This window comes from Leucoraja erinacea, chromosome 5, assembly GCF_028641065.1.
Source record: "Leucoraja erinacea ecotype New England chromosome 5, Leri_hhj_1, whole genome shotgun sequence".
NCBI classification, from domain to species: domain Eukaryota; kingdom Metazoa; phylum Chordata; class Chondrichthyes; order Rajiformes; family Rajidae; genus Leucoraja; species Leucoraja erinaceus.
This window is the reverse complement of record NC_073381.1, coordinates 66,002,101-66,027,207: the sequence shown is the minus strand read 5'-3', so window position 1 is coordinate 66,027,207 and position 25,107 is coordinate 66,002,101. Positions and strand designations below refer to the sequence as shown.

The 25,107-nt window shown below is 39.2% G+C and overlaps 1 protein-coding gene across 4 annotated transcripts in view; it reads left to right on the top strand.

Moving 5' to 3' along the window:
• Nucleotides 1-25,107, top strand: part of map3k7 (mitogen-activated protein kinase kinase kinase 7) — a 91,392-nt gene that overhangs the window by 49,741 nt on the left and 16,544 nt on the right. The window contains exons 6-13 of one of the 4 annotated variants that reach the window (XM_055635831.1): nucleotides 603-727; nucleotides 2,842-2,970; nucleotides 8,937-9,067; nucleotides 9,528-9,609; nucleotides 10,862-11,013; nucleotides 12,397-12,553; nucleotides 13,300-13,380; nucleotides 23,569-23,633. In XM_055635831.1, the coding sequence (XP_055491806.1) occupies nucleotides 603-727; nucleotides 2,842-2,970; nucleotides 8,937-9,067; nucleotides 9,528-9,609; nucleotides 10,862-11,013; nucleotides 12,397-12,553; nucleotides 13,300-13,380; nucleotides 23,569-23,633 (922 nt within the window). Of the gene's footprint in view, nucleotides 1-602; nucleotides 728-2,841; nucleotides 2,971-8,936; nucleotides 9,068-9,527; nucleotides 9,610-10,861; nucleotides 11,014-12,396; nucleotides 12,554-13,299; nucleotides 13,381-23,565; nucleotides 23,634-25,107 lie in introns of all 4 variants that reach the window. The other 3 variants (XM_055635830.1, XM_055635834.1, XM_055635833.1) reach the window with 3 other exon arrangements.

The following is a 25,107-nucleotide window of genomic DNA, read 5'->3' as shown; positions in this document are numbered from 1 at the left end:
ATGCTGCCATGCAACAATTGCGACCTACCTGGTGTCACCCAAGATTGAAGATAGTTTAAATCCTACTTTCCCAGTGATTACACTGTCAAAAAGCAGCTGATCATCCTTCTCACTTTTGTTTATGCGTATTATGCACCTGTACAGGGTTAAGGTGGCACATTGGTGCAGAGGTAGAGTTCCAGCCGTATGGTGCCAAATGCTGGGATTCTGTCCTGACAGTGGGTACTGTCTATGTGGAGCTTGTGCGTTCTCCCTGTAACCAGGTGTTCTGGTTTCCTCCCATATTCCAAAGACGTGTAGTTTGTTTAGCTTATGTAAATTGTCCCTAGTGTGTGTAAGATAGGACTAGTGCATGTGTAATCTTTAGTCAGCATGGACTCAGAGGGCCGAAGGGCCAGTTTCCACACTGTATCTCTAAACTAAACCAGTGAACTTGTGATTGGATTTCTATGTGACATCATATGGAGAGAACTTGGGTATTTTTTTAACGATGTGGACTATCATATTTATGGTGTAATTTGCATGTGCTGAATACTGAAAAGACTGTTAAGAATCCCTCAAAATAGATTGCTGACGTTTTAGTTTTGTTTTTCATGATGTAGCTTGCTGCTGGTTTCTGGTGGGACAGTTCTGAAGATCTGTGACTTTGGCACGGCCTGTGATATTCAAACTCACATGACCAACAACAAGGGAAGTGCTGCTTGGATGGCTCCAGAAGTGTTTGAAGGTAAACGATTGAGTTTGAGATTTGCTGAGACATTTTAATTTCTCCATATGGTCAAATGAGTAAAAGCATAACATGTTGTAGTGTGGCATGCAAAAATTCCTCACCTCCTCAAAGTATGAACAATCTGTTCATCCACAAATGCCTGGATCCGGAGATTTCTGACATGACAATAGGTGCAGTAGGCCATTTGGCCCTTCGAGCCAGCAACGCCATTCAATGTGATCATGGATGGTCATCCACAATCAGTACCCCGTTCCTGCCTTCTCCGCATATCCCTTGACTCTGCTATCTTTAAGAGCTTTATCTGTCTCTCTTGAAAGCATCCAGAGAACCGGCCTCCACCACCCTCTGAGGCAGAGAATGCCACAGACTCACAACTCTCAGTGTGAAAAAGTATTTCCTCATCTCTATTCTAAATGGCTTACCCCTAATTCTTAAACTGTGGCCCCTGGTTCTGGACTCCCCCAACATCGGGAACACATTCCCTGCCTCTAGCGTGTCCAAACCCTTAATGATCTTATATGTTTCAATAAGATCGCCTCTCATCCTAAATTCCAGAGTACATAAGCCCAGCCGTTCCATTCTATCGAATTATGACAGTCCCACCGTCCCAGGAATTAACCTTGTGAACCTATGCTGCACTCCCTCCATAGCAAGAATGTCCTTCCTCAAATTTGTTGCATGTGCAAATAGATCTTTGGCCACTTTTCATGTGTAAACAATCCAACGTGGAGTATTGCCATAAGGAGAGAAAGAAAGAAAATCAAAACCAAGCAGTACTAGTTTAGCAGTAGGCTGTCATTATGGATTCTCTCTCTAAATAGATCGAGTCAGTCAGAAGTGAATTCTGCAATTGTGGTAAAGCAAACTTTGTTGGATAGGGTTGAAAAGTATGCTACATGCCACCTGATCACGGTGTTTCTTACAATTTAATAGATCGGATCAGTTTTTTAAACTTAATTTGAGATATTTGAAAAGTCGATCTCACCATGTTAGTCTTCAGATTTAATTTGTTAATCCAAGTGATTCTGGATCTACACCACCACTTCACTCATAGCAATATGTTTAAATAGATTCCAATTCTGCTGTCTATGCACGTCCATATTTAACAAGGCAAATCAGATCTCGATCCTTTATTGGACTGCTTGAAAGAGTTACAAGGTTTCACGGTCAGTTTATTGTCACATGTACCAAATAGCTACAGTGAAATTCGAATTGCCATACTAAAGAAAGACCAACAGTACACACAACTACATAAAAGTTAACATAAACATCCACCACAGCAGATTCCCCACGTTCGTCACTGTGATGGAAGGCAATAAAGTCCAATCTTCATCTTTTATTGGGGCAGTCGAACCATCCGCAATCACGGCGATCGAAGCTTCTGCAGCCGGCGATCGAAGCCCCCATGTCGGGGCGATCGAAGCACCCCCCCCGGCTTGGAGTCCCAAAGTCGGTCTCTAACCAGCGACGGCGAGCTCCGCTCCGCGATGTTAAAGTCTGCAGGCTCCTGCGGATGGAGCCCCAAAGTCGTCTCCCGACGGGGATTGTGGGCTCCACGGTGGTAAGTCCACAGGCTCCCACGGTGGAGCTCCCAAAGTTAGTCTCCAGCAAAGGCCGCCAACTCCTCGATGTTAGGCCGCAGTGCGGACGGAGATACCATATGGAAAAAAAATTGCATCTCCGTCGAGGTTGGAGATTGGAAAAAGTTTCCCCCAACTCTTCTCCCCCCTCCTCCCCACCCAAGCCCCACATAAAACAACCTAAAGAACACTAAAAAAAATGTATACATACAAACAACAAAAGAAGGAAAGGTCAGGACAGACTGTTGACGAGGCAGCCATTGCTGGTGCCACCCGGTTTGGATTGGTACAAAGATTATATTTTTTTCATTCTTTTTTATTGATGGCAACATGCCTGTTAAAATAAGTTTTTTTTTTAAAGTGGAACTTTTTTGAAACTCCAGTTAAACTTAAAAAATTGAGCCATGCGTGTAGTGTTAGCAGGTGCATTGTACAGTAAATGCATTACTAATTCAAAGATTTTCCTTGGATTAATAAATAATAAAAAGTCTAAGTATTTGACTTTACTTGATTGTCACATTTGTGTCACAGGAAGTAATTATAGTGAAAAGTGCGATGTGTTCAGCTGGGGCATTATTCTATGGGAAGTAATAACTCGTCGAAAACCTTTTGATGAGATTGGAGGTCCTGCATTTCGTATCATGTGGGCTGTCCATAATGGTAAGTTCTTGGAAAATATTCTCTTCACAGTAATTTGGGGATTATGACTCAACTTTCTTTCGTACCATATGCAGTGCCCTTGAGTGCAGTGTCTACAGATTTTAGACCACAGTGAGTAAGTGCTGATTTAGCTTCGTATTATTTGTTTAATATAGCTTTACTGTTAGATTTTCTTAAATCAGTAGTTTTATTTACAGTGGCAAGCGAGAAGGTTGCAAGTTAATTAAGCATTCGGGTAGAACTGATTGCCTGAGATTGCAATGAGCTGATCCAGAATTGGTAACAATGTGAATATAACCCAATGCCATATACTGGAACAGTTTAATAATGGCGTACAGTATGCACTAGAGGATTGGCAACTCTCATGAAGCAAGTCCAAAGTTTCAGCTTACTGTGAATTAAAACACTACAAGTTAAAATTATCTTTGTTTATTTTTAGTTTGATGATGGGTTAAACTGATGGTGAATCCATCTTAATCTCTGTGGTGAGATTTAAATTTCTTGTCTGCATTTTATAGGGGTCCCCGCCAAACTAATCTGGCTACATATATTTAACGGGGGTGTCTTGAAACTGGATTGATGATTAAACAAAATTGGAGTCGACAGGAATAAATAGTTAATTAGTGTTTAAGAAGGAACTGCAGATGCTGGAAAATCGAAGGTACACAAAAAAGCTGGAGAAACTCAGCGGGTGCAGCAGCATCTATGGAGCGATGGAAATAGGCAACGTTTCGGGCCTGAAGAAGGGTTTCGGCCCAAAACGTTGCCTATTTCCTTCGCTCCATAGATGCTGCTGCACCCGCTGAGTTTCTCCAGCATTTTTGGGTACCTGTAAATAGTTAATTGATAGTTGTATTTAATTAGTTAATAAGAAGACGGGCATGGTAGGGCGGATATTCCGATAGAGATTTATGCCGTGATGTAAAAAATCGCCTTGTCTGAAAATGTCAAGCATTATTTCTCGAGTTATTTATGAATGTTCAAAAATGTCAAGTAAATTAGAAAACAAACGAGATGGTCTCGCTGATGACGTCACAATGGCTCTGCTCCTCGTGGCCTGCTGACTTATGTTCCCCCCAATGGTTCTTCAAAAGAAATAGGAAGAACAAGCAAGTGGGCTCTGTACTGCAGCTCTGGAGTGCTTCCGAGGTCCTGAACGCACCCGAGGTCCTCGGCACGGGTTTCCTGAGAACTCCCAAGCTTTCTCTCAGCCCCTCCCCCCCCCCCCCCCCCCCAAGCTCTCCTCTTCCTCTCTCCCCCCCCCCCCCCTCCTCTCCCGGACTCTCGTCTGCATAAAATAAAATTCTTATGGGATTGGGCAGGCTAGATGGAGAAATAATGTTCCCGATGTTGGAAGAGTCCTGAACCAGGGGTTTAAGAATAAGGGGTAGGCCATTTACAACTGAGATGACGAAAGCCTTTTCACCCAGAGAGTTGCAAATTTGTGGAATTCTCCACCACAGAAGGCATTGGAGGCCAATTCACTGCATGTTTTCAAGAGAGAGATTTAGCTCTAAGGGCAAACGGAATCAAGGAATATGGAGCGAAAGTAGGAACGGGGTACTGATTTTGGATGATCAGCCGTGATCATATTGAATGGCGGTGCTGGCTCGAAGGGCCGAATGGCCTGCTCCACCTATTTTCTATGTTTCTATGATTCAGTACTGCAGAATTGATCAGTCAAGCAGTATGAAAGAATATAACTATTGGTGAGTGAATTATCTGGATCCAGAAAGTACCACTGCTGATGGCTCAACCAATACAAATTTATTTCATGCTGCATGGACAAGAATGGAAAGTACAGGGAAGATGAGAAAATTTGGCAGGGTAAGGGTGAAGAAGAATGTTGTAGGGATGGGTGATGGTATCGTTTGAGGGATATTTAATGTTCTGTGCAGCTGTGCATGTGAGCCTTGAAGGATATGCTGTCAGCCCAATGCCATTTTTAGGCTGGAAAAGGACCCTGTCATGGGAAAGACCAGTTGTTGTAGTCTTTATGTGTATCATTGCCATAGATAGGACTGGGGAGAAGATTCTGCAGGAGGAGTGTGAGTAGCTCGAGTCCAAATTTAATGGCAGAATCACAAAGATAATCACCTCTATCAGTACCTAAGCTATGTGTAAATTGAAATAGGATTAATAATATCTCAGAGTTGAATGCATGTCTGAAGGATTAGTTCAAGAGTAGTCAGTTTTGATTTACGGGTCAAACGCACCTTCATGGGAATAGCCGGTGCTGTTCTTAATGGATACGCTACGCTGAAAGCATTGACCAATGTCATATTAATCAGATCATCCGGCTATAGGCTTCAAACTAAATACCTGGTGGGTGGGTTCTGGTGCTTTGAAATTTAAAATATTAAAGAGAAAGAGTAAGTCAGTGCTAAAGGATAATTAAATGAACAATGATAACCAGAAGAGTCCGTCAGAACTGGAGGAGACGGATACACTTGAGAAAATACTTCCAGTCAGTCAGAATGGGGGAAAAAAGACAGAATAGCAGGCCATATGTGAATGCACAAAGCATTTATAACCAGACTGATTAATTAATGACACAAATAGAAATAAAAGGGGATGAGAATACCTTTGCTGATGACCAAGGTTAGAAATGAAATATTTCAAGATACTTTTTAAATAAGGTAGTCAGATGGATTAGGAGGAGGGGTAGTTCAGATGTTAAAGGTAGGATAAAGGCTGCAGGGAAACGATCTTGTCTCTGAAAATAAAGAAGTGGAATTAATTTGGCAGGATTAACAAGGTGAAGGAAACATTGCTGTTTGGAGGCATGTAAAAAGCGTTGAATGCTGATGATCAAGCATAATTTTTTTTAATGGAGGTTTATGTAACAGTATAATACAGCAATAATAATAATGCATTTTGCCTGGTTATCACTACTAATTTAATACTTGCATCTGTCATTAAGGAGGCTACTTGGAAATTAATTATCTGATTGAGAAGAGTCAACATGGATTTGTGCAATGGAATCATGTTTGACAAAATGGTTTGCTTTTTTAAAAATGTGTATGTTGCAGAGGTGGTAATGGAGTATCTGTGTACATATGGTGTTATATAGAACAAATAAAAAGCAGATGATAGGAATTTAGTATTGATCGACAAATTGAGTTTGTTGAGATGCCACAGTATCGCACTGAGGCCTCGCCACAATTGATTGAGATGAGGAGACTAAGTATGATACATCAATGGTTGCTGATGATTCATAGCTGTGTACTTGTGCGAGGAGCACAAGTAAGTAAACGTTGTGTAGGATGAAACTGCAAAGGCTGGTTTAAACCAAAGATAGACACAAAAAACCTAGAGTAACTTAGCGGGTAAGGCAACATCTCTGGAGAAAAGGACTAGGTGATGTTTCGGGTCGAGATCCTTCTTCAGACTGAGTCGGGAAAGGTGGGATTACCCAGTCAGGAGAGATTATGTAGTTTTGACCTCTGCTCACGATTTTACGAATGAGAGCTGATCTCATAAAAATAAACAATTCTAAGAATAATGATTTCTGTGGTAGAAACCAAAGTGACAAAGTAAATTGTGGCCAATCAGAGCAGAGATAAGGAGCATTGATTTTTCACTCAGGGCAGTAAATGTTTGGAAGTCTCTATCTAAGATAGGCATAGAAGTTCAGTCATACTTTACGTCATACTTTTCATATAAAGTGGGAAGCAGTTGTGACGGCCAATAGACTAAATTTTGAAAGATGGAGAAAAAAGGCGGCCTTCAGGTACATGAAAACCGGAAATCTAATATGTCACAGCATATCACTTTTTATATAAGTGTAGTAGTGCTTTAATTTTGGTAGTATTGCAAGATTTATTTCCTGTTTGTTATGTGTCCCACATGCCACAGCTGTTGGCGTTTCAGCATTTATTTAAAATTTATAACCATCTTTTCCATGCGAGTGACTAAGACATGCAATATTGTCCTCTGACATTGAACATTCAAGCAGACATTTTTGCTATTCCAGTTTTGATTGATAAAGATGTGAACATTTTAAAGATTAACATTTTTCTTCAATGAAAATTAATGATTGTTGAACATTTCTCAAAATTAATAATGATGCATTTTCGTAAGGAAGGTTAAAGTAAACCACAAATCAGGACTATTGAAAGTAAGTACTACAATGTCAGGCTTTGTCTGCTCCCTTACTCGAAGAAGATACCAATTCAGTTCAGACGAAAAGGGAAAGCGAGAATTGGAGACGTGCTCTGACAAACCCCTCTTGCACCTTCTAGTGGCCATTTATAATGTAACATAGCTTGACAACATGATTCTTCCCTCTAAAGACAAAACAAAATGGTGTTTGTGGCAAATTAAGTTATTTAGAGTTGGCCTGTATGATCGAAGTTTGACCGTGCAGCTGTATGTTGCTGAGGTGGAAGTGATATTTCTAGCTCAAAGTGTTAGTTCAAGTCAGTGCCAGCTGTTCAGAGGTCTATATGGAGATGGATTTGCTGGCTGCTGTAGGGGTTGCAGGGTCAGGATCGAGCAGGGTCAGGATCGAGCAGGGTATTTCCCCAGGCATTTTGGAGAATGCCAGACATCCCCAGGTAAGGGGATAAATGGGGATGGGTTTGTTGGATTCTGAGGGGCTGCAGACTTATATTGGGCACACAGGGCATTTCCACATAACTTCTCATTACCCCCATGCCCAACACATTCCACCACACCATACTCCCTGCCATCCCCCTTTCCCACAAGCCACAACAATTGCTCACTCACTCCTGCTCGGCCAGCACCAACTCGATTTCCTATCACAGCTGTGTCTGTGATCCTCTCCCAAACACTTTTTGTTCATTTCTGACTTGCAACAACGGGCTCCGCTCAAATCTCAGGAACGGAACACTGGGATCTGCCTGTATTTGAGTATGTTCAACATTTTTTTTACGCTGTATTTACACATCTTATTTAGAAATTGGATACCTCTTCTCCCCTGGAGTTAGTCCAACCCTTTTGTATCCGACAACTTTTTATAAACGTTGCGAAGCTAACCAATTTTGAACCATTTACGAGGATGTTGCCAGGACTAGAGGGTCTGAGCTATAGGGAGTGGTTGAGTAGGCTGAATCTCTATTTATTGGAGCGCAGGAGGATGAAGAGTGATCTTATAAAGGTGTATAAAATCATGAGAGGAATAAGTCGGGTAAGATGCACAGAATCTCTTGCCCAGAGTAGGGGAATTGAGGACCAGAGAATGTAGGTTCAAGATGAAGGGGAAAAGATTTAATGGGAATCTGAGGTTAACTTTTTTCACACAAAGGGCGGTGGGTGTATGGAACAAGCTGCCAGAGGAGGTCGTTGTGGTTGGGACTATCCCAACGTTTACGAAAAAGTTAGGTACATGGGTCGGACAATTGGAGGGATATGGACCAAACGCAGGCAGGTCGTCAAGTCAACTTTATTAGTCATATACACATACAAGATGTGCAGTGAAATGAAAGGGGCAATGCTTGCGGATTGTGCAAAACAACAACAGAACAGAACAGGACCAGTATTTACATTTTAGAGGGGGAAAAAAGGTGGGACTAGTGTAGCTGGGACATGTTGGCTGGTGTGGGCAAGTTGGACCGAAGGGCCTGTTTCCACGCTGTATCACTCTATCACTCTATGACTATGACTCAAAGTTGCATCAGTGGTTTTGTTCTTATATTAATGTACGTTTTTTTCCAAGTTCATGGCGACTCCTTTTTCAATTATGTAGTTTCACAGGGAATTTTTCGGGGGGGGGGTCAAAAACACATAATTTCTAGCAAGTACATTTTGTATCCTTCAGCCATCCTGATTAATGTTGAACTCATTCGAAATGTTACAGTGCAGAATACATCCATCTCGTTGTTATAAAATAGTATTTTTATGATGTTTAATTATTGTGATGTTTAAATTGATGAAATGGTGAATTTGAAGACCGTTAGGACATTAGATTTATTTCCTATCTATCTTTTCTGTATTTATTTTAGGTACTCGACCACCTTTAATCAAAAATCTACCCAAACCAATTGAGAGTTTAATGACCCGATGTTGGTCCAAAGATCCTGCACAGCGTCCCTCAATGGAAGAGATAGTGAGGATAATGACTCATTTAATGAAGGTAGGTTGCAACATTGAACATCGAGATCAGTTTCTAGTAACCGACGTTCAAACACAGCTGATGTTTTATTTTTATTTTAATGTAGTCATGTTACAACAATTGTTACATACATCACAGAAGCAGGATTAGCATGATTTCTCACCTGAAAGTGAAGTATTAATCCACAATCAATGACTAATTCTAAAAATGTAATCCACAAAACTAAATTGTGTCTTGAGTGATCCATTGTGCTCTTTGAATAGGATTTCTGAGAAGAGCAGTTGGATGGTTCATTATTAACATTCCTCAGCTTTGGTTACATCCTCAATGCTGAATTTGCAGACAGGATTAAGATATCAAGGAGCACATCAACCCTGCAGTGCAAAGATTTATTAAGAGTAATTTTGTCCAATTGCAATGTGTAGATTATGATGGAGTTATGAACTTTTCAACCAAAGCTGTTTGTTTTGCTTGTGCTCAGTATTTCCCTGGAGCTGAAGAACCTCTTCAGTACCCATGCCACTACTCCGATGTGAGCCAGAGCAACTCTGCAACAAGCACAGGTACGAATCATAGTGGTTATTTTTTCTTAAAGGGAATCATCCGTTTTAAGGTGAAGATGAAGGAATTATGTTACATTGAAGATGTTGTTTTTGACAAAATTACAGTATGCAATTATACAATATAATTTAAATAGTATCTTTTACGACATCGTGGAATATCAGAGGTGATGAAATTGCGTCTTTTAAATATGTAAATCTACAGAATAGACTACTTTGCTTTAGGTATGGAACGTAGCTCTAATATCAAACCTGGTCAGCATGGTTTTATGAAAGGAAAATCACACTTAACAAATCTGCCATAGCTCTCCGAGGATATATAACAAGCAGAATCAATAGAGAGGAACCTGGATATTTTGCGTACTTAGATTTCCAGAAGGTATTTAATTAAGATGCAATAGAAAGGGCTAGTGCACGATAAGAACTAACAGTAATGGTGGCTATTGATAATACTGGTTATCACAAAATAGAGAGAGCACAATTAGTAAGTCTTTTTCAGACCAGGAAGACCTAAATACTTGAGTGTCCTAAGGATTGTTTCTTGTTATTCACTATTTGTATCAATGAGCTGGAGGAAGGGCAGGATGTAAAATATCGAAGTTTGCTGACAGTGCAGATGTGAAAAGACATGGCTACAATGAGGATATTTGGACTCGGCAACAAGATACAGATGGGATGAGTGAATGGGAAAACTAAAATTTCATACAGGGAAATATAGGGTCATGCAGCTCTGTAGAAGGAATCAAAAGGATTTGCACCTAAATGAAATAATTACAAATGACTCATTGAACCAGAGGTTGTTGACTTGATTTTGTAATTCCCAATCTTGTTTTTAAAGATTCTGGAATTCCCTCCCAGTGTCTCTGCTCCTCTACCACTTCTCCATGAAGATACCCAAAATCTGCCCAAATAAACCTAAGGTGGATTCAATGTTCATTTTTTTTAATTGCTCCTGTGAACTGCCTCAGATTATTTGTAACATAGAAGGTTCTACATAAATAGTTTATTTTCATGGAGACAGGCTAAATCAATTTGAACCTGCTTAAAACATAGTTACAACATTGATATTTTTCCACTTTCCTTCCAAAATAAATATTTTCATGGTCAATGCAATAACTCACACCCTTGTTAAAGTCACTGATGGGCTTCGCTATTTGCCTCCGCCCCCAGTCTGTCAAAAGACCACTCATTATGTATTAGCAATACAATGAAATCAAATGTATTCTACAGGTAAACTATGTTATCTATTTACTAGGATCTTTCTTGGAAATTACCTCAACAAATACCAGTAACAAGAGTGATGCCAATGTTGAACCTAGTGACTTGCATGCAAATGCTACCAATGACACAATCAAGCGTTTAGAAACAAAGCTGGCCCAGTCACTTAAACTCTCATCCAAGCAATCGGTGAGTAAATTATCCTTTGCATGATTTCATCTAAATTGAATGGTCCCCATTTGTTTGAATATAATTTTCTTTCTTTTTTTTTAAATCTTAATATATGTTATAGAGCCATTAATTAGCTTTGAGTCATACAATTAAACAGTTTTTAACAGTTTAGTTTAACAAAACTGTAAGATTAATTGGGGTATATAGCACGGAAATCAGCCTTTCATCTCGACCATGCTGGTGCATAGTCTCAACTTGTGTCTTATCCAATTTATTTCTCAGTTAAAAATCATTGTAAACCATCCAGCTCCTTCTCCCCCGTATGCTTGATAAGTCTCCCCATAAATACATCAATTTGAATCCGTCTGATTTGTGAGTTCCGCATTCTCTCTGGCCCTCAGATTTTACTTTTAATTATTCAGAAATCCCTGTCAATTTTCTCCATTACCATCTTATGTTGAGTCAGGCAGTTCTTCCCCACAGGTGAAAACGTCCTTTATATCCAATTGGTCGAAACTTGCATGTTAAATATCTTATTGGGTGAACACTGACTGAGGCTTCATTTTCCAAGAGAAAAGTCTAAGTTTCTTTCTCTGATTAAAAAGAATGCTAAAGAATTTGTGCAATTATTATTACATTGTACAGAACCTTAAAACTGAGTAAGATTTGTCTCTTTATATCATACATTTGCATTCCTTTAAATTTAATAGATATCCTCCTCCAAACTGGGGAAAGTCATGTGGAGAAGCAGTAACCTATTAGAAAACGTGAAAAATTGACAAAGGGGAGTACAGGCAATCCCTGACTCGCATAAGGGTTATGTTCCATGAACCCTTGTGTTAGTCACATTTTACATAAGTCAGAATCACCATCCCTATCCCCTGCCCGAAATAACTGAGTATTAACTGTCTCAGCTGGGTTTGGGGCACTTTCTGTGGCATTTGAAATTCATGGTTCGCACCGCCGCTATTGCCCGCTCGAGTTCCATCTCGCCATGGGAGCACTTTCTGCGGCACACAGCCTTCTGGTAAGCATCACATTAATTGCCAGCTTGTTTCCAGTGTAAACTTGAGTGATTGTACAGTATGGTAGAAATTATAAACTGCCTTGATTACACCTGGGACTGAGCACAGAATTGGTTATGTAAGTATGAGTTTACACAAGTTGCCTACTGTGTAAGTCAGGGAGTGTTTGTATATAGAATGAAAGAAACTTGGCTCAGTTTCTGAAGCTCCTCTTATGTGGACACCTGTGATAGTAGTTTTGCATTGGATGTCACTTGTAATGTTTTTGCAAATGGCTTCCTCACTGTCAATGTAAAGATGTGCCACTCTTGAAGTCTGTAAAGGGCAGAAACACAGTGCACTTTTGCACCCCGTTATAATGTAGTTGTTCTAACAGGGCGACTCTGCAAGATTAAATCTGCCGCTGTCTCGAGGGAGCAGTGTGGAGAGCCTTTCTGGAGGGCGAACACAATCTACTCAAGAGGGAAAGAGATTGAGTGCTGACCTCAGCAATTATTCTGAATTGGAGGCCAGAATCATGAATGCTACTACAGGTAAATGGTCTACAATAAAGTGTTGGAGTTGGAGAAAATAACATAAACTTAGAGTTCAATTATAGAAATTCTGGTTGATTGGAAAAAGCATTTAGTTATTGATTTTTAAACCGAAGTATTTTCATGCCATCAGGCTAATACTAATTAATCCTGTGTGTGCTAAATTTTGGTTGTTATACCTTTTTTACATTAGTTATTGATGTACCTGGAATATGTTTACTTAAGTCGCACGCCATTTACAAATAATACATGACAGCAGCCAAATGGTGTCTCCAAAACTGGACAAAACTTTTGGGAGAAGTGTCGGGGAGATGCAACCCTTCACACCATAGGAAACATTTTCTGTGCAATCTTGTTCCATCATATTTGATTCCATTCCTAGCCATATCAATAGTTCAATTTTGCACTGCACAATTACTGATTAAACTTTGCTATTTGAATTCAGCATTTTAGAATTGTGTGAATATATGGTGATGTGCCTTTTGCTTTTCAAAGGCTTATTCAGTAAAAATGTTATAAACTACAAAGCTGGCTGTTCTATGCTTTAAATGTGCTTTTCTTGTGTCACAAGTCTGGGTAAAAGGTAACATTTTTGCTTTTGCATGGTGCCTAATGTTGTGCATGAAGTGGACCCATGTAAAAACTTTTGTTTCTGTGAGGAGAATGGCATTGTTCCAAGTTGTAACGTGCTTCATAACTGTTTTAGCTATTTGTTGCATGCGTACCTGTGTGTGTGTATTTTGCAGCCCGTCCAAAGCCAAAACGAGGCCATCGTAAAACTGCTTCATTTGGTAACATACTGGATGTTCCGCAGATCGTCATATCAGGTACCAGTTCTAACTACTGGTCTGGCTAGCTAACTGGCTAACTGCTGATGAAATTGGTGTTCAATTACTACTTCTTGCTCCATAAGTCTAGGGTTTGCATACACCCACTTTGAGATGACTCATGGAGGGTAGCCACTTGGATTTAATACCAGCATAAGATTGGAGACCCTACGATTTGAACAATAATTCGGCCTCTGAAATGGGAAATCCCATCTTATTTGTTTTACTTACTTGTTTAGGCCTTAAATCTCAATCTTTTAACTTTGTTTTACATTTTCGCATGTTTTCATCGTCAAACATTGAAAGACTTGCTGAATCCCTTGACAGTTTAGACAGGAGGTAAATCCGTGTGTGTGGATGTACCATATTGTAGTGGCACCAAACGTGGAGAATAAGGCCAGACATCAGGCAGGTTCAAACAGTTGTTTATTCAGGTTCTACACGTTAGGTGGGTGCGCTAACTATATTATCATTGCTGCTGTAGCTGAGCGAGGTTGTTCTCTCGGGCTCAGCTACCGGTGGATTGCCAAGGTCTCGAGGTGAGATAACCTTAAGTAGCAGGACACTCCCTCTAGCCCATGACGTCACGTGCCAGCCCTCGTACCTACTCAAGGGTCCGACCATAAGTGGCCCGTGTATTAGCTGACGCCACAATATTCTCTCCCCCATTTTCACCACCACCCCATCCTTTAACTTAAAGATGGATGATGTGCATAAAATTTGTTGCAAACTAATTTAGATGGAATCATATTCTTCCAGAAGATTTTCCTAAAATTATTAATGTGATTTTATAGCTAGTTTTCAAAGCAATGTAACCTAAGGCAGTGCAAAATAAAATCTACAAATCCTAACTTTAACCTCAGGTAGGAGATCTGCATAGAATAAATTGCATATTCATTTAGATGGAATCATACTCTTCCAAGTTTCTTATAATTGTTAATGTTCTTCATAGTTTTCATAGCTACAGTGACCTCCATAATGTTTGGGACAAAGATCCATCATATATTTATTTGTCTCCGTACTCCACAATTTGAGATTTGTAATAGAAAAAAAATCACATGTGGTTAAAGTGCACCTTGTCAGATTTTATTAAAGGGTATTTTTATACATTTTTGTTTCACCATGTAGAAATTACAGCTGTATACATAGCCCCCCATTTCAGGGTACCATAATGTTTGGGACACATGGCTTCATAGGTGTTTGTAATTGCTCAGGTGTGTTTAATGCCGCAGAGACTGACACTCACGCATTGGTCTCTTCATCCACAAGCAACGCTGCTCCAGCCAAGGTTGGAGCAAGCAGCCCACAACTAGGATGTATCACCCATGGTCAGTCATGACTGAGGAGGGCCTACTGAAGGTGTGTTTAAATGCCTCCTTAATGCAGGTATAAGAGAGCTCTCAGCACCTAGTCTTTCCTCCAGTCTTTCCACCACCTTTGGAAACTTTTATTGCTGTTTATCAACATGATGACCAAAGTTGTGCCAATAAAAGTCAAAGTAGCTATTATGAGACTGAGAAACAAGAATAAAACTGTTAGAGACATCAGCCTAACCTTAAAATCAACTTTGGAACATCATTAAGAAGAAAGAGAGCACTAATCGCAAAGGGACTAACAGGCCAAGGAAGACCTCCACAGCTGATCACAGAACAATTCTCTCTATAAATAGGAAGAATCCCCAAACATCTGTCCGACAGATCAGAAACACTCTTCAGGAGTCAGGTGTGGATTTGTCAATGACCACTGTCCTCAGAAGACTTCATGAACAGAAACACAGAGGCTACACTGCAAGATGCAAACCACTGGTTAGCAGCAACATTAGGATGGCCAGGTTACAGCTTGCCAAGAAGTACTTAAAAGAGCAACCCCAGTTCTGGAAAAAAAGTTGTGGACAGCTGAGATGAAGATTAACGTGTATCAGAGTGATGGCAAGAGCAAAGTATGGAGGAGTGAAGGAACTGCCCAAGATCCAAAGCATACCACCTCATCTGTGAAACACAGTAGTGTGGGTGTTATGGCCTGGGCAGTTTATTCTTGTTTCTCAGTCTCATAATGGCTTCTATGACTTTCATTGGCACAACTTTGGTGCTCATGTTGATAAACAGCAATACAAGTTTCCAAAGGTGCTGGAAAGACTAGAGGAAAGACTACGTGCTGAAAGCTCTCTTATCCCTGCATTAAGGATGCATTTAAACACACCTGAGCAATTACAAACAGCTATGAAGCCATGTGTCCCAATCATTATGGTGCCCTGAAATGGGGAGGCTATGTATAAGTAATTTCTACATGGTGAAACCAAAATGTATAAAAATGGCCTTTATTAAAATCTGACAATGTGCATTTTAACCACATGTGATTTTTTTTTTCTATTACAAATCTCAAATTGTGGAGTACAGAGGCAAACAAATAAATGATGGGTCTTTATCCCAAACATTGTGAAGGGCAATGTATGTAACCCATTGCAAGATAAAAACCTACAAGGCCCAAGTCAAACATAATGAAAACATTTCACTCAACTGGATGTGCACAGGTCTAACACTCGAATTGTTACCACATCTAATACCTAAGACATTTGTCCCCTCAACCACCGACACTTAGTTGCGGTGTGCACGTTTTTTTTCAGAATTCACTGCTTTTACTTGCATGTGACAGCACCTTTTGTTTAGTTTAGAGATGCAGCGCGGAAACAGGCACTTCGTCCCACCAAGTCCGTGCCAACAAGCGATCCCCGCACACTAACAGTATCCTAAAGGCATTAGGAACAGTTTTTACATTTACACCAAGCCAATTAACCTACAAACCTGCATGCCTTTGGAGATTGGGAGGATACCGAAGATCTCAGAGAAAACACACGCACGTCACGTAATAAAACTCCGTACATAGAAAAACAGGTGCATGAGTAGGCCATTTGACCCTTCGAGCCAGCACCGCCATTCAATATGATCATGGCTGATCATCTAAAATCAGTACCCCGTTCCTGCTTCTTCCCCATATCCCTTGATTCCTTTAACCCTATAAACTAAATCTAACTCTTGAAAACATTCAGTGAATTGGCCTCCACTGCCTTCTGTGGCAGAAAAGTCTACAGATTCACAACTCTCTGGGTGAAAACGTTTTTCCGCATCTCTCTCCGAAATGGCCGACCCCTTATCCTTAAACTGGGAACATTTTTGCTGTATCTAGCCTGTCCTATTCTTTAAGAATATTATATGTTTCTATAAGATCATCCTCTCATCCTTCTAAATTCGAATGAATACGTCCAGTCGACCCATTCTTTCATCATATGTCAGCCCCGCCATCCCTGGAATGAACCTGGTGATCCTACGTTGCACTCCCTCAATAGCAAGAATGGTCTTCCTCAAATTAGGAGACCAAAACTGCACACAATATTTTTTTTTTTTTTCTTTAAATAGGTGCAGAAGTAGGCCATTCAATGTGATCATGGCTGATCATCCACAATCAGTACATTCCAGGAAATCCTCCTCAACCAATTTGGTTGGCCCAATCTGTATGTCAATTAAAGTCACCCATGATAACTGCTGTACCTTTGCTACACACATCCCTAATTTCCTGCTTGATGCCATCCCCAACCTCCCTACTACTGTTTGGTGGTCTGGATATAACTCCCAACAAATGTTTTCTGCCCTTGGCTATTTCGCAGTTCAACCCATACCAATAGACAATAGATGCAGGAGTAGACCATTTGGCCCCTCGAGCCAGCACCGCCATTCAATGTGATCATGGCTGATCATCCCCAATCAGCAATCCGTTCCTGCCTTTTCCCCATACCCCCTGACTCCGCTATTTTTAAGAGATCTATCTGGCTCTCTCTTGAATGCATCCAGAGAACCTGCCTCCACCGCCCTCTGAGGCAGAGAATTCCACAGACTCACCACTCTCTGTGAGAAAAAGTGTTTCCTCGTCTCCATTCTAAATGGCCTACTCCTTATTCTTAAACTGTGGCCCCTGGTTCTGTACTCCCCCAACATCGGGAACATGTTTCCTGCCTCTAGTGTGTCCAAGCCCTTAACAATATTAGATGTTTCATACTGATTCTACAGCATGCAAGCTAATTTCTCTCTGTACTATTGCATTAATGTCCTCTTTAACCAGCAATGCCATCTCACCTCCACTTCCTTTCTGTCTATCCTTCCTGAATATTGAATACCCCTGCATGTTTAGCTGCCAGCCTTGGTCACCCTGGAGCCATGTCTCTGTAATTCCAACTATATCATATTCATTAAGTACTAATTGCATATTCAATTCATCCACCTTATTACAAATGAGACAATACAGATAATATCTTCACTAAGGAAGACAAGCACCCATAGTCAGCATTGAACCTGGGTCTCTGGCACTCTAAGACAGTAGCTCTACCGCTACAATACCGTGCCGCTCAAAACTACCCACCTCCCAAACCTATTGTCTTTACTACTAAGAGGATGACTGTAGCTGGTTTATGGGATAACCTACACATGGAGAAGTCCTAACAAATATCGCATCATCCTCAATTGGAAATGTATCACCATTCCTTCAGTGTTGCTGGATGTAAATCCTGGAATGCTTCAAGGAATTCAAGAAGGTGACTCGCCACTACTTTCTCAGAATGAATGAGCATTAAATACTGGTCTTGGCATTGACACTCAGATCTCATTAAAAATAAGAAATATCTGATTCAAACAAAGTATGTCAGTTCTAACTTTAAAGTATTGATCCCATGAATTATTCTATTCTGTGATATTCTGGAGCAAGAAGTATTTTCCATCACCTTAATTATGCTCTTTGACATTTGATAATTGAGCTTTTGCTTTCTGTCAGAGCTTGTTTCCTAGTCAACGCTACAGCTTCACTGGACATGTCCAGGATCCAGAGGCCCAGTGAGATACTACCTCTGCTTCTGCTTGCTTGAATAATCAAATTATTTTGTGTGTATGTGTGTGATTGTTCTAATTGCATGACTTTTGTTTTATCTTTTGTGCTTTTTGTGCTATATTGTGAATTACGTTGAGGCTTTTTGCATAGAAACCAAGATATGTATTCACAGAAATGTTAAATGGTTGAGCTGGCTTGAATACTACAATAGCATTTGCATAGTTATCCAAAGACGTTTTGTTTTTTTAGCTTTTTAACAAATTTTGCAAGATACAAATGACAAACGTATAAAGTGCCTATGTTTAAATTTTTGTATAACAAAATGCTGCCTTTCAAAAAAAAAGATGACCATCCTGTTTGTGAAGCTAACGAATTACTGAGATAATTGTGCAATACTGGCTTTGAGGACACAGAATTATTTTGTGTGTGAACAGTGATCACTGTCTAGGTATATTACTCAGATTCCGCATACTTGATTTCTATGTTTAAACCCAGACTGATGAGTTAATATTTCTGAGTGGACTATGGATATTTTTTAATTGATTATCTACAGAATACAATTGTAATTGGATTTTATTGATGCGATCAATTTTCAGAAAATTATTAGCATGTGTACTATAGCTACAGTTTTTAATTTCCCTTTTCTATCTACCTATAAAGAACATAATGTACTTTTAGTGTTGAGAGTAATTTATTCAAACATGCTGTGGATTATCCTTTCAAGTGATGTGCTGTTCTAACTCCCTCGCAATGGTATGCAATCTAAAATTGAAGGGCTTGGTTTTGCAAAATACTTGGGCATAATGAAAAGGGTGTCGCTGGGAAGTATGAAGAAAAATAAAGTACATTTGGTACAATGAGCTAAATGACTGCTGGGGTCCCTGGTACCCCACAGCCCAGCCCTTGCCCCCCTCCCCCTGGTCGCATTGAGACAGATGGAGAGAGAGAGGCATTCCCTCTCTCTCCATCCCTCCCTCACTTAAGTCACACCGGCTTCTCATTTTCACCCAACAAACAGCTAACAATGGCCTGTTACCTTTATCATCATTACTTTTTTGCATATATTTCATTCATAGTTCTTTATCTCTCCACATCATCGTCTATATTTCTCGTTTCCCTTTCCCCTGACTAATCTGAAGAAGGGGCTTGACCCAACACGTTGCCCATTCCATCTCTCCAGAGATGCTACTTATCCTGCTGTTACTCCAGCTTTTTGTGTCCGTATTCAGATTTATGTTTTTGCTTTTAAAACATTTGCTGAATATATAATTGGAATAGCCCTGACATCTCCAAGTTATAATTGTACTATAGATTAAAGCGGCCATTCTCAATGGTGGACAGGGAGATACCCAAGCGGCTACATATCAACATGATTTATTGTTTATACTAATGCAAATCTCCACCTAGCACGAGCCTACGCTGGTTACATTTAATTGATTGCAATGAGCCTTTGGTAGCCATTTTTTAACCATGTACATCTTGGACTTTAAGTTTATCTTGCAGCAATTCACCGGTGTTACACAAGTGTAAATCTATAGTAGAAGATATATTCTCTTGAATATATTAGCATATGATATGAATAGGTCATGCAGCCCTTTGAGAATGTTTACAGTCATTTAGGTACAATGAGAGGAACGTTATGAATCATGAAGATATCAAACTAAGAGGAAAAATAAATATTAAAGCATTACCAATTCCAGCTCCATCTCATAATGTTAAAATAATTAATTGAGAAATTTGTGGATGGGCTAATTAGAACGTTCCGTGGAACTATTGATTCAAAACAGATCCTTTGGATTAGAAAAATTGATCGTGTTGCTTATTTCCAAAAGGAAACTGATGAAATATACGTTTGTTTCCTTTGTATTTTTTTGTTGGGAAGATTAATTACTAATTAATAAGAGAACATAATGAAGAAGAGTGTGAAAATGTTTAAACTTTTCTGCTACTCAAATAAAAAGCCAGCATAGGAAAGGGAATGTCAAGCCTCCGTGATATCTTGGGAAGGTGGCTAAAATAAAAGGTACAGCAGTGGAAATGCAGAAGACATTGAATAACTGACTAACCATCTCTTAAGGAACTGGGGACAAATTATTCATTCTGTTGAAATCGGTGTGTAAAAGGCAACCATCATACAAATCCACTGGATGGAATAACTGTTCTTTTGGAATCTGTAGCCCACTAATAATATTCATATTTATAACTTGTTTGAACACTGGAGTAGATAATCATATGCACACATTGTTGTTCAGTCAAAAGCACGTAACATTGTAAGCAGTGTAGATAGAAATGTTAAATTACAAATCAATATTAATATGTTAAGCAAATGAACACAACTAGCAAATGCCAGTCATTAGTCATTTATCTCATTGCTATTTACAGGATTCAGCTTACATATTTAATCTACGCAAGAATAATGATAATACTTGAAAATGAAAATCATTGGGTGTGAAGTGTTACAGGTATATTGCAGACATTTATATGTGCTCTATAGCATGAAAGATATGCGGTTGAAATTTTAAATCGTAAAGCAGGGAAACGGGCCAATTGGCCAGTTATGTCCAGTCTGTCCATCAACTGCCCATCTGTGCTCATCCCATTTACCACCACATGCCGCCTTCCATGCCTAGTGCTGATCTGGATACTTTTTAAATGTTGCAGAAGAACTTCCATCCACTACCCAATCAGCCTACTGCCCTTGGGACCTACATTAATAGAGTCTATTTGATATGGTGGTGGTGGTGCTGCTTAGAGGTAGAAATAGTGCCACTTTTTAAACCTGTAAGGAATTAAATAACAACATTATCTGAAATGCAATACTATTAATATGCAGTCACATTAAACGGGAAAGGCACAATCTCTTTATTTATTGAACATTTTGCCCATAAAGATGAGAGAGTGAACTAATTTAAACTCTCCTTTTTACATCTAGTTGCTATGTATTTTTTTCAGTTCTTCTCATCACCATGTTAGCTGTGTCTAAATCTGATTAGCATTTTAACTGCCAATGGATATATTTGTAATGAGAACCAAAATACCATTGCCTCATCATCACACGTTTTACTGCCAGAGAAAGTGGTTGAGGCAGTTGCAATAAAAGCATTTAAAAACATTTGGACAGGTACATGGGTAGGAAAGGTTTATATTGGATATGGGTGAAACACAGACAAATTGGACCAGCTTAGATGGGCGGTATTAACGAGTTGGGCCAAAGGGCCTGTTTCCATGCTGTACGACAACTCCCAGAATAGCTAATCACCAGTACTATACTGAAAGTATGGCAGAGAATTACATATATTTCAACATAAGTGTTTGATTGACATATGTACCATTAGCAGAAGAATGAAATTCTTACTTGCTACAGCTAAAATGGCCCATTAATTCAATATACAATAATAACATAATCAATAAATATTAATAACACAAGGTGACTATAGACTATAATAGTGCAAATTCAAAGAACCCAATGCAACCAAAAACAAACCCCACAGCCTATCATAGTTGCTATGGTTGTGTTGTGCAGTCTTCGAGAACCTGATGATTGCTCGGAAGAAGCTGTTCTTCAGATTTCTATACCTTCTTCCCAAGGCTAGAGTGAAATGCGAGCATTACCTTGATGGTGTGGGTCATGAATATAGAAAGAGTAGTGCAGAGAACTGAGCACGCTGCCTTAAGGTGTGCCTTTGTTGATGGTTATTGAGGAGGAAATGTTGTTGCCAATTTGTACTGATTGTGGTCTGCCGATGAGAACTTCAAGGTTCCAATTACATAAGGATGAGAAAAGATCCAATTGTCTGAGTTTGATGATAAGTTTGGAATGGATGATGTTGTACACTGGGTTGTGGTCCATTCATCACAGCCTGTGGTCAGTATTGAGAAAAACATTTTAATACTTCAAGATGTAGAAGTGAGTACAATGTATTTTGTGTGGGTACAAATTCTAGCTGGCCTGAATGGCTGAGTATTTATTACACATGAGCAGCTTACTTTACTGATAGGTGTTAATGACTTGGTTATGAGTTCGCTGTTACTGGTGTTCATACGAAATATCATTATTTTGTATTGCATGGTGCCTTTTTAAATCAGTATGATTTTTTTTTTTTTATTTAAAAATACAGAATTTCAAACCATGGAAAAATGATATTTTTTCCCTTAATCCTATGTAAAAATACCAAGAGCGTTGTTAAATGCACCTCCCTCCTCTAAATCTCATTGAGTCATTTATAAATTTGCTGAAATCCATGATGGATTCAAGAACTTTAAGGCTTTGTTGGTCATGTCTCAACTTCACTCACAACTTCCCAAAAAAAGTCTTCTAGTGAACCAAGTTGACACCCATCTGGCACTTTGATAAGTTTGTTTATCAATTTAAACCTTGAAGTCCTGAGATGATTTCTGATATTCATATACTACGAGAGAGTCTAGTATCGGAGGGTTGTTTGGCCACCTGCTTTCACCTGCTTATCATTCAGAAGCTATTGTGACCTGACCAAGCATAGGGAAATAACTTTGTGGCTTTTGTTTTAGTCCATGAATTGTATTAAATACTCTGGCATGCAAGATTTAGTTTCAGTTAGAACTATTGGTTGTTTATAAGATGATCAATTCTTTAAAAAACAATAATTACACAAGATTAACATGAAATTGCATTTAATGTTTGCAGCTACTTGATTTACAAGAAAAATGTGGTATTTGGTTCCATTAATTGACGTTAAGATAAGACGTCATTTTTTTAGGGATGTAACATGAATAGAGGTATTCTGCATAAAGACTGGGGGTTTTTGTTGGATAATATTTGCTAGTCAATCTGCAGAAGAATTATATTGGTCTCGCCTTTCCACTGTGGGAAAATATAACAAGGTCGGAAGGCTATGGGAGAAGATCTCAGCGTTAAGAAGCAAACCTTAACACAGCAAGGGTCAGCAGTCCTGTTCTTGCACACCGTCACGTAAGAGTCCTTAAATAGTTGCCGTCATCAGCTCTCGTCTCCTACATATGGTCTCTTGGAACATGTGACCAAAAAATGACCAAAAGACTGAAGTTGCTATTCATGTGGTAGGAGTGGTCACTGGATTAAGTTTTTGTTATGTTGACGAGACTGTGTGTTCCTAGTTAGATCATTGCAGCTGCTGCTTCTCTCCCGTTTCTCTTTCTCTTTCTCTCTTTCTCTCTTTCTCTCTCACTCTCTCTCTCTCACTCTCTCTCACTCTCTCTCTCTCTTTCTCTTTTTATGAAGACATTCTGAAATTCACCTGCAACTGCTGTGCTTGTATTATTTTGCTGTTGGGACTATAATCGTCTTTTTTTGCTCAGCAGGCAGTGAACAGCAAAGACGCAGGTCAATTCAAGACTTGACAATTGTTGGAACTGAATCTAATCAGGTAAGGCTTGTTCATTTTTTTTTTAAGTCCATCCAACAGCATCTCTAATGCCAACAAGACAGTAAAATTGTTAAGTCTGAAAAAGGGTCTCGACCCGAAATGTCACCCATTCCTTCTCTCCAGAGATGCTGCCTATCCCGCCGAGTTACTCCAGCATTTTGTGTCTACCTTCTAGTAAAATTGTTAAATTACAAAAAGGAGCACGGTAGAAAAATGTTAACTTGGTTATTATCTGCATTTTCAATAGTTCTATTGGCATCAAATTATTAAGACCTACCGCTTTCATACTCCAATACTTTATACTTCCATACTTCATATTTCATACTTTCATTCAGTAGGACCATGAGATGGAGATCTTGGCATCAGGAGAGAAATAGTGAATGTTTTTTTAAGCAGAGGAGGATGTATGACAATGGACCAATGGCAGTTTTTCATCAATCCAGTTCCTCATTGCCCCCATTGGAGTTTACAGTTCTACCCTTCATTATTCTAAATCGAGCCTTGAAGACTTAACAATTTAAAATTTTAATTCTATTTTTCCATATTGCATTTATCATTCCTCGTCTAGTTTTTTCCACGCATTTATTTTGACATTTAGCTTTCACTGAAATGCTGCTGGTTTAATTTGTTATTTTACAGTTTTACCTTTACACTGTTCTGTACTTTTAATGTGCTTTGATTCTCCTTCTCCGATAGCAAATACACGTTTAGACTTTCAGGAAACATCATAAACTAATGTAGTGGAGAGAGACGCAAAAAAAAGATTGAATCAGATGATATGCTTCGCAACATCTGTTATAACAGTGCTTTTTAAAGTTGTCTCCACACATTTGTTGGCACAATGTATACCTATATATTGTGCTTGTTTTTTTCCTAACACAAAACTACTTGGAAAACTGCTCGAATAATTTAAATTTTTGATAAATATGAAAAACGGATTTCAAGTTCATGGAAAGTGAGAATTTTTTTTTCAATCCCATTATTTATTTATTTTTTAAGTAGCCATTGCGCATGCAAAAGATGCACTTATGACAAAGACAATAGGTGCAGGAGGAGGCCATTCAGCCTTAGTCATTGGTCAATATGTAAATAGTCATTATCAAAATTACTAACTGCTTTACTGAAGAATTTAGATTTAATTTACTTGAGAAACCTGCCAAGATTTCAACACAATTTTAATATTGTGTTCCATGATTCTGCACATTTTCCTATGAAGTTGTACATCTACAGAGCATTATCCATGTGTTCCAAGGAGTTAATAGACATTTAGTATTGGACAAAAATAACCAGACCAAATGTTGTCGTCCTCTGCTGCTGACATATCTGCATCCAGCAGAGGTCACTCAATAGCTATTCGAAACAAAAGACCTTGCTAAATTTATTTATTATTGAGGTATTGTGGTTAATTGTTGCATTTTTCCTTCCTCCATCGTCTGTCCAAAGGAGGAAAAAGCATTTAATAGCCTTTTTGTCG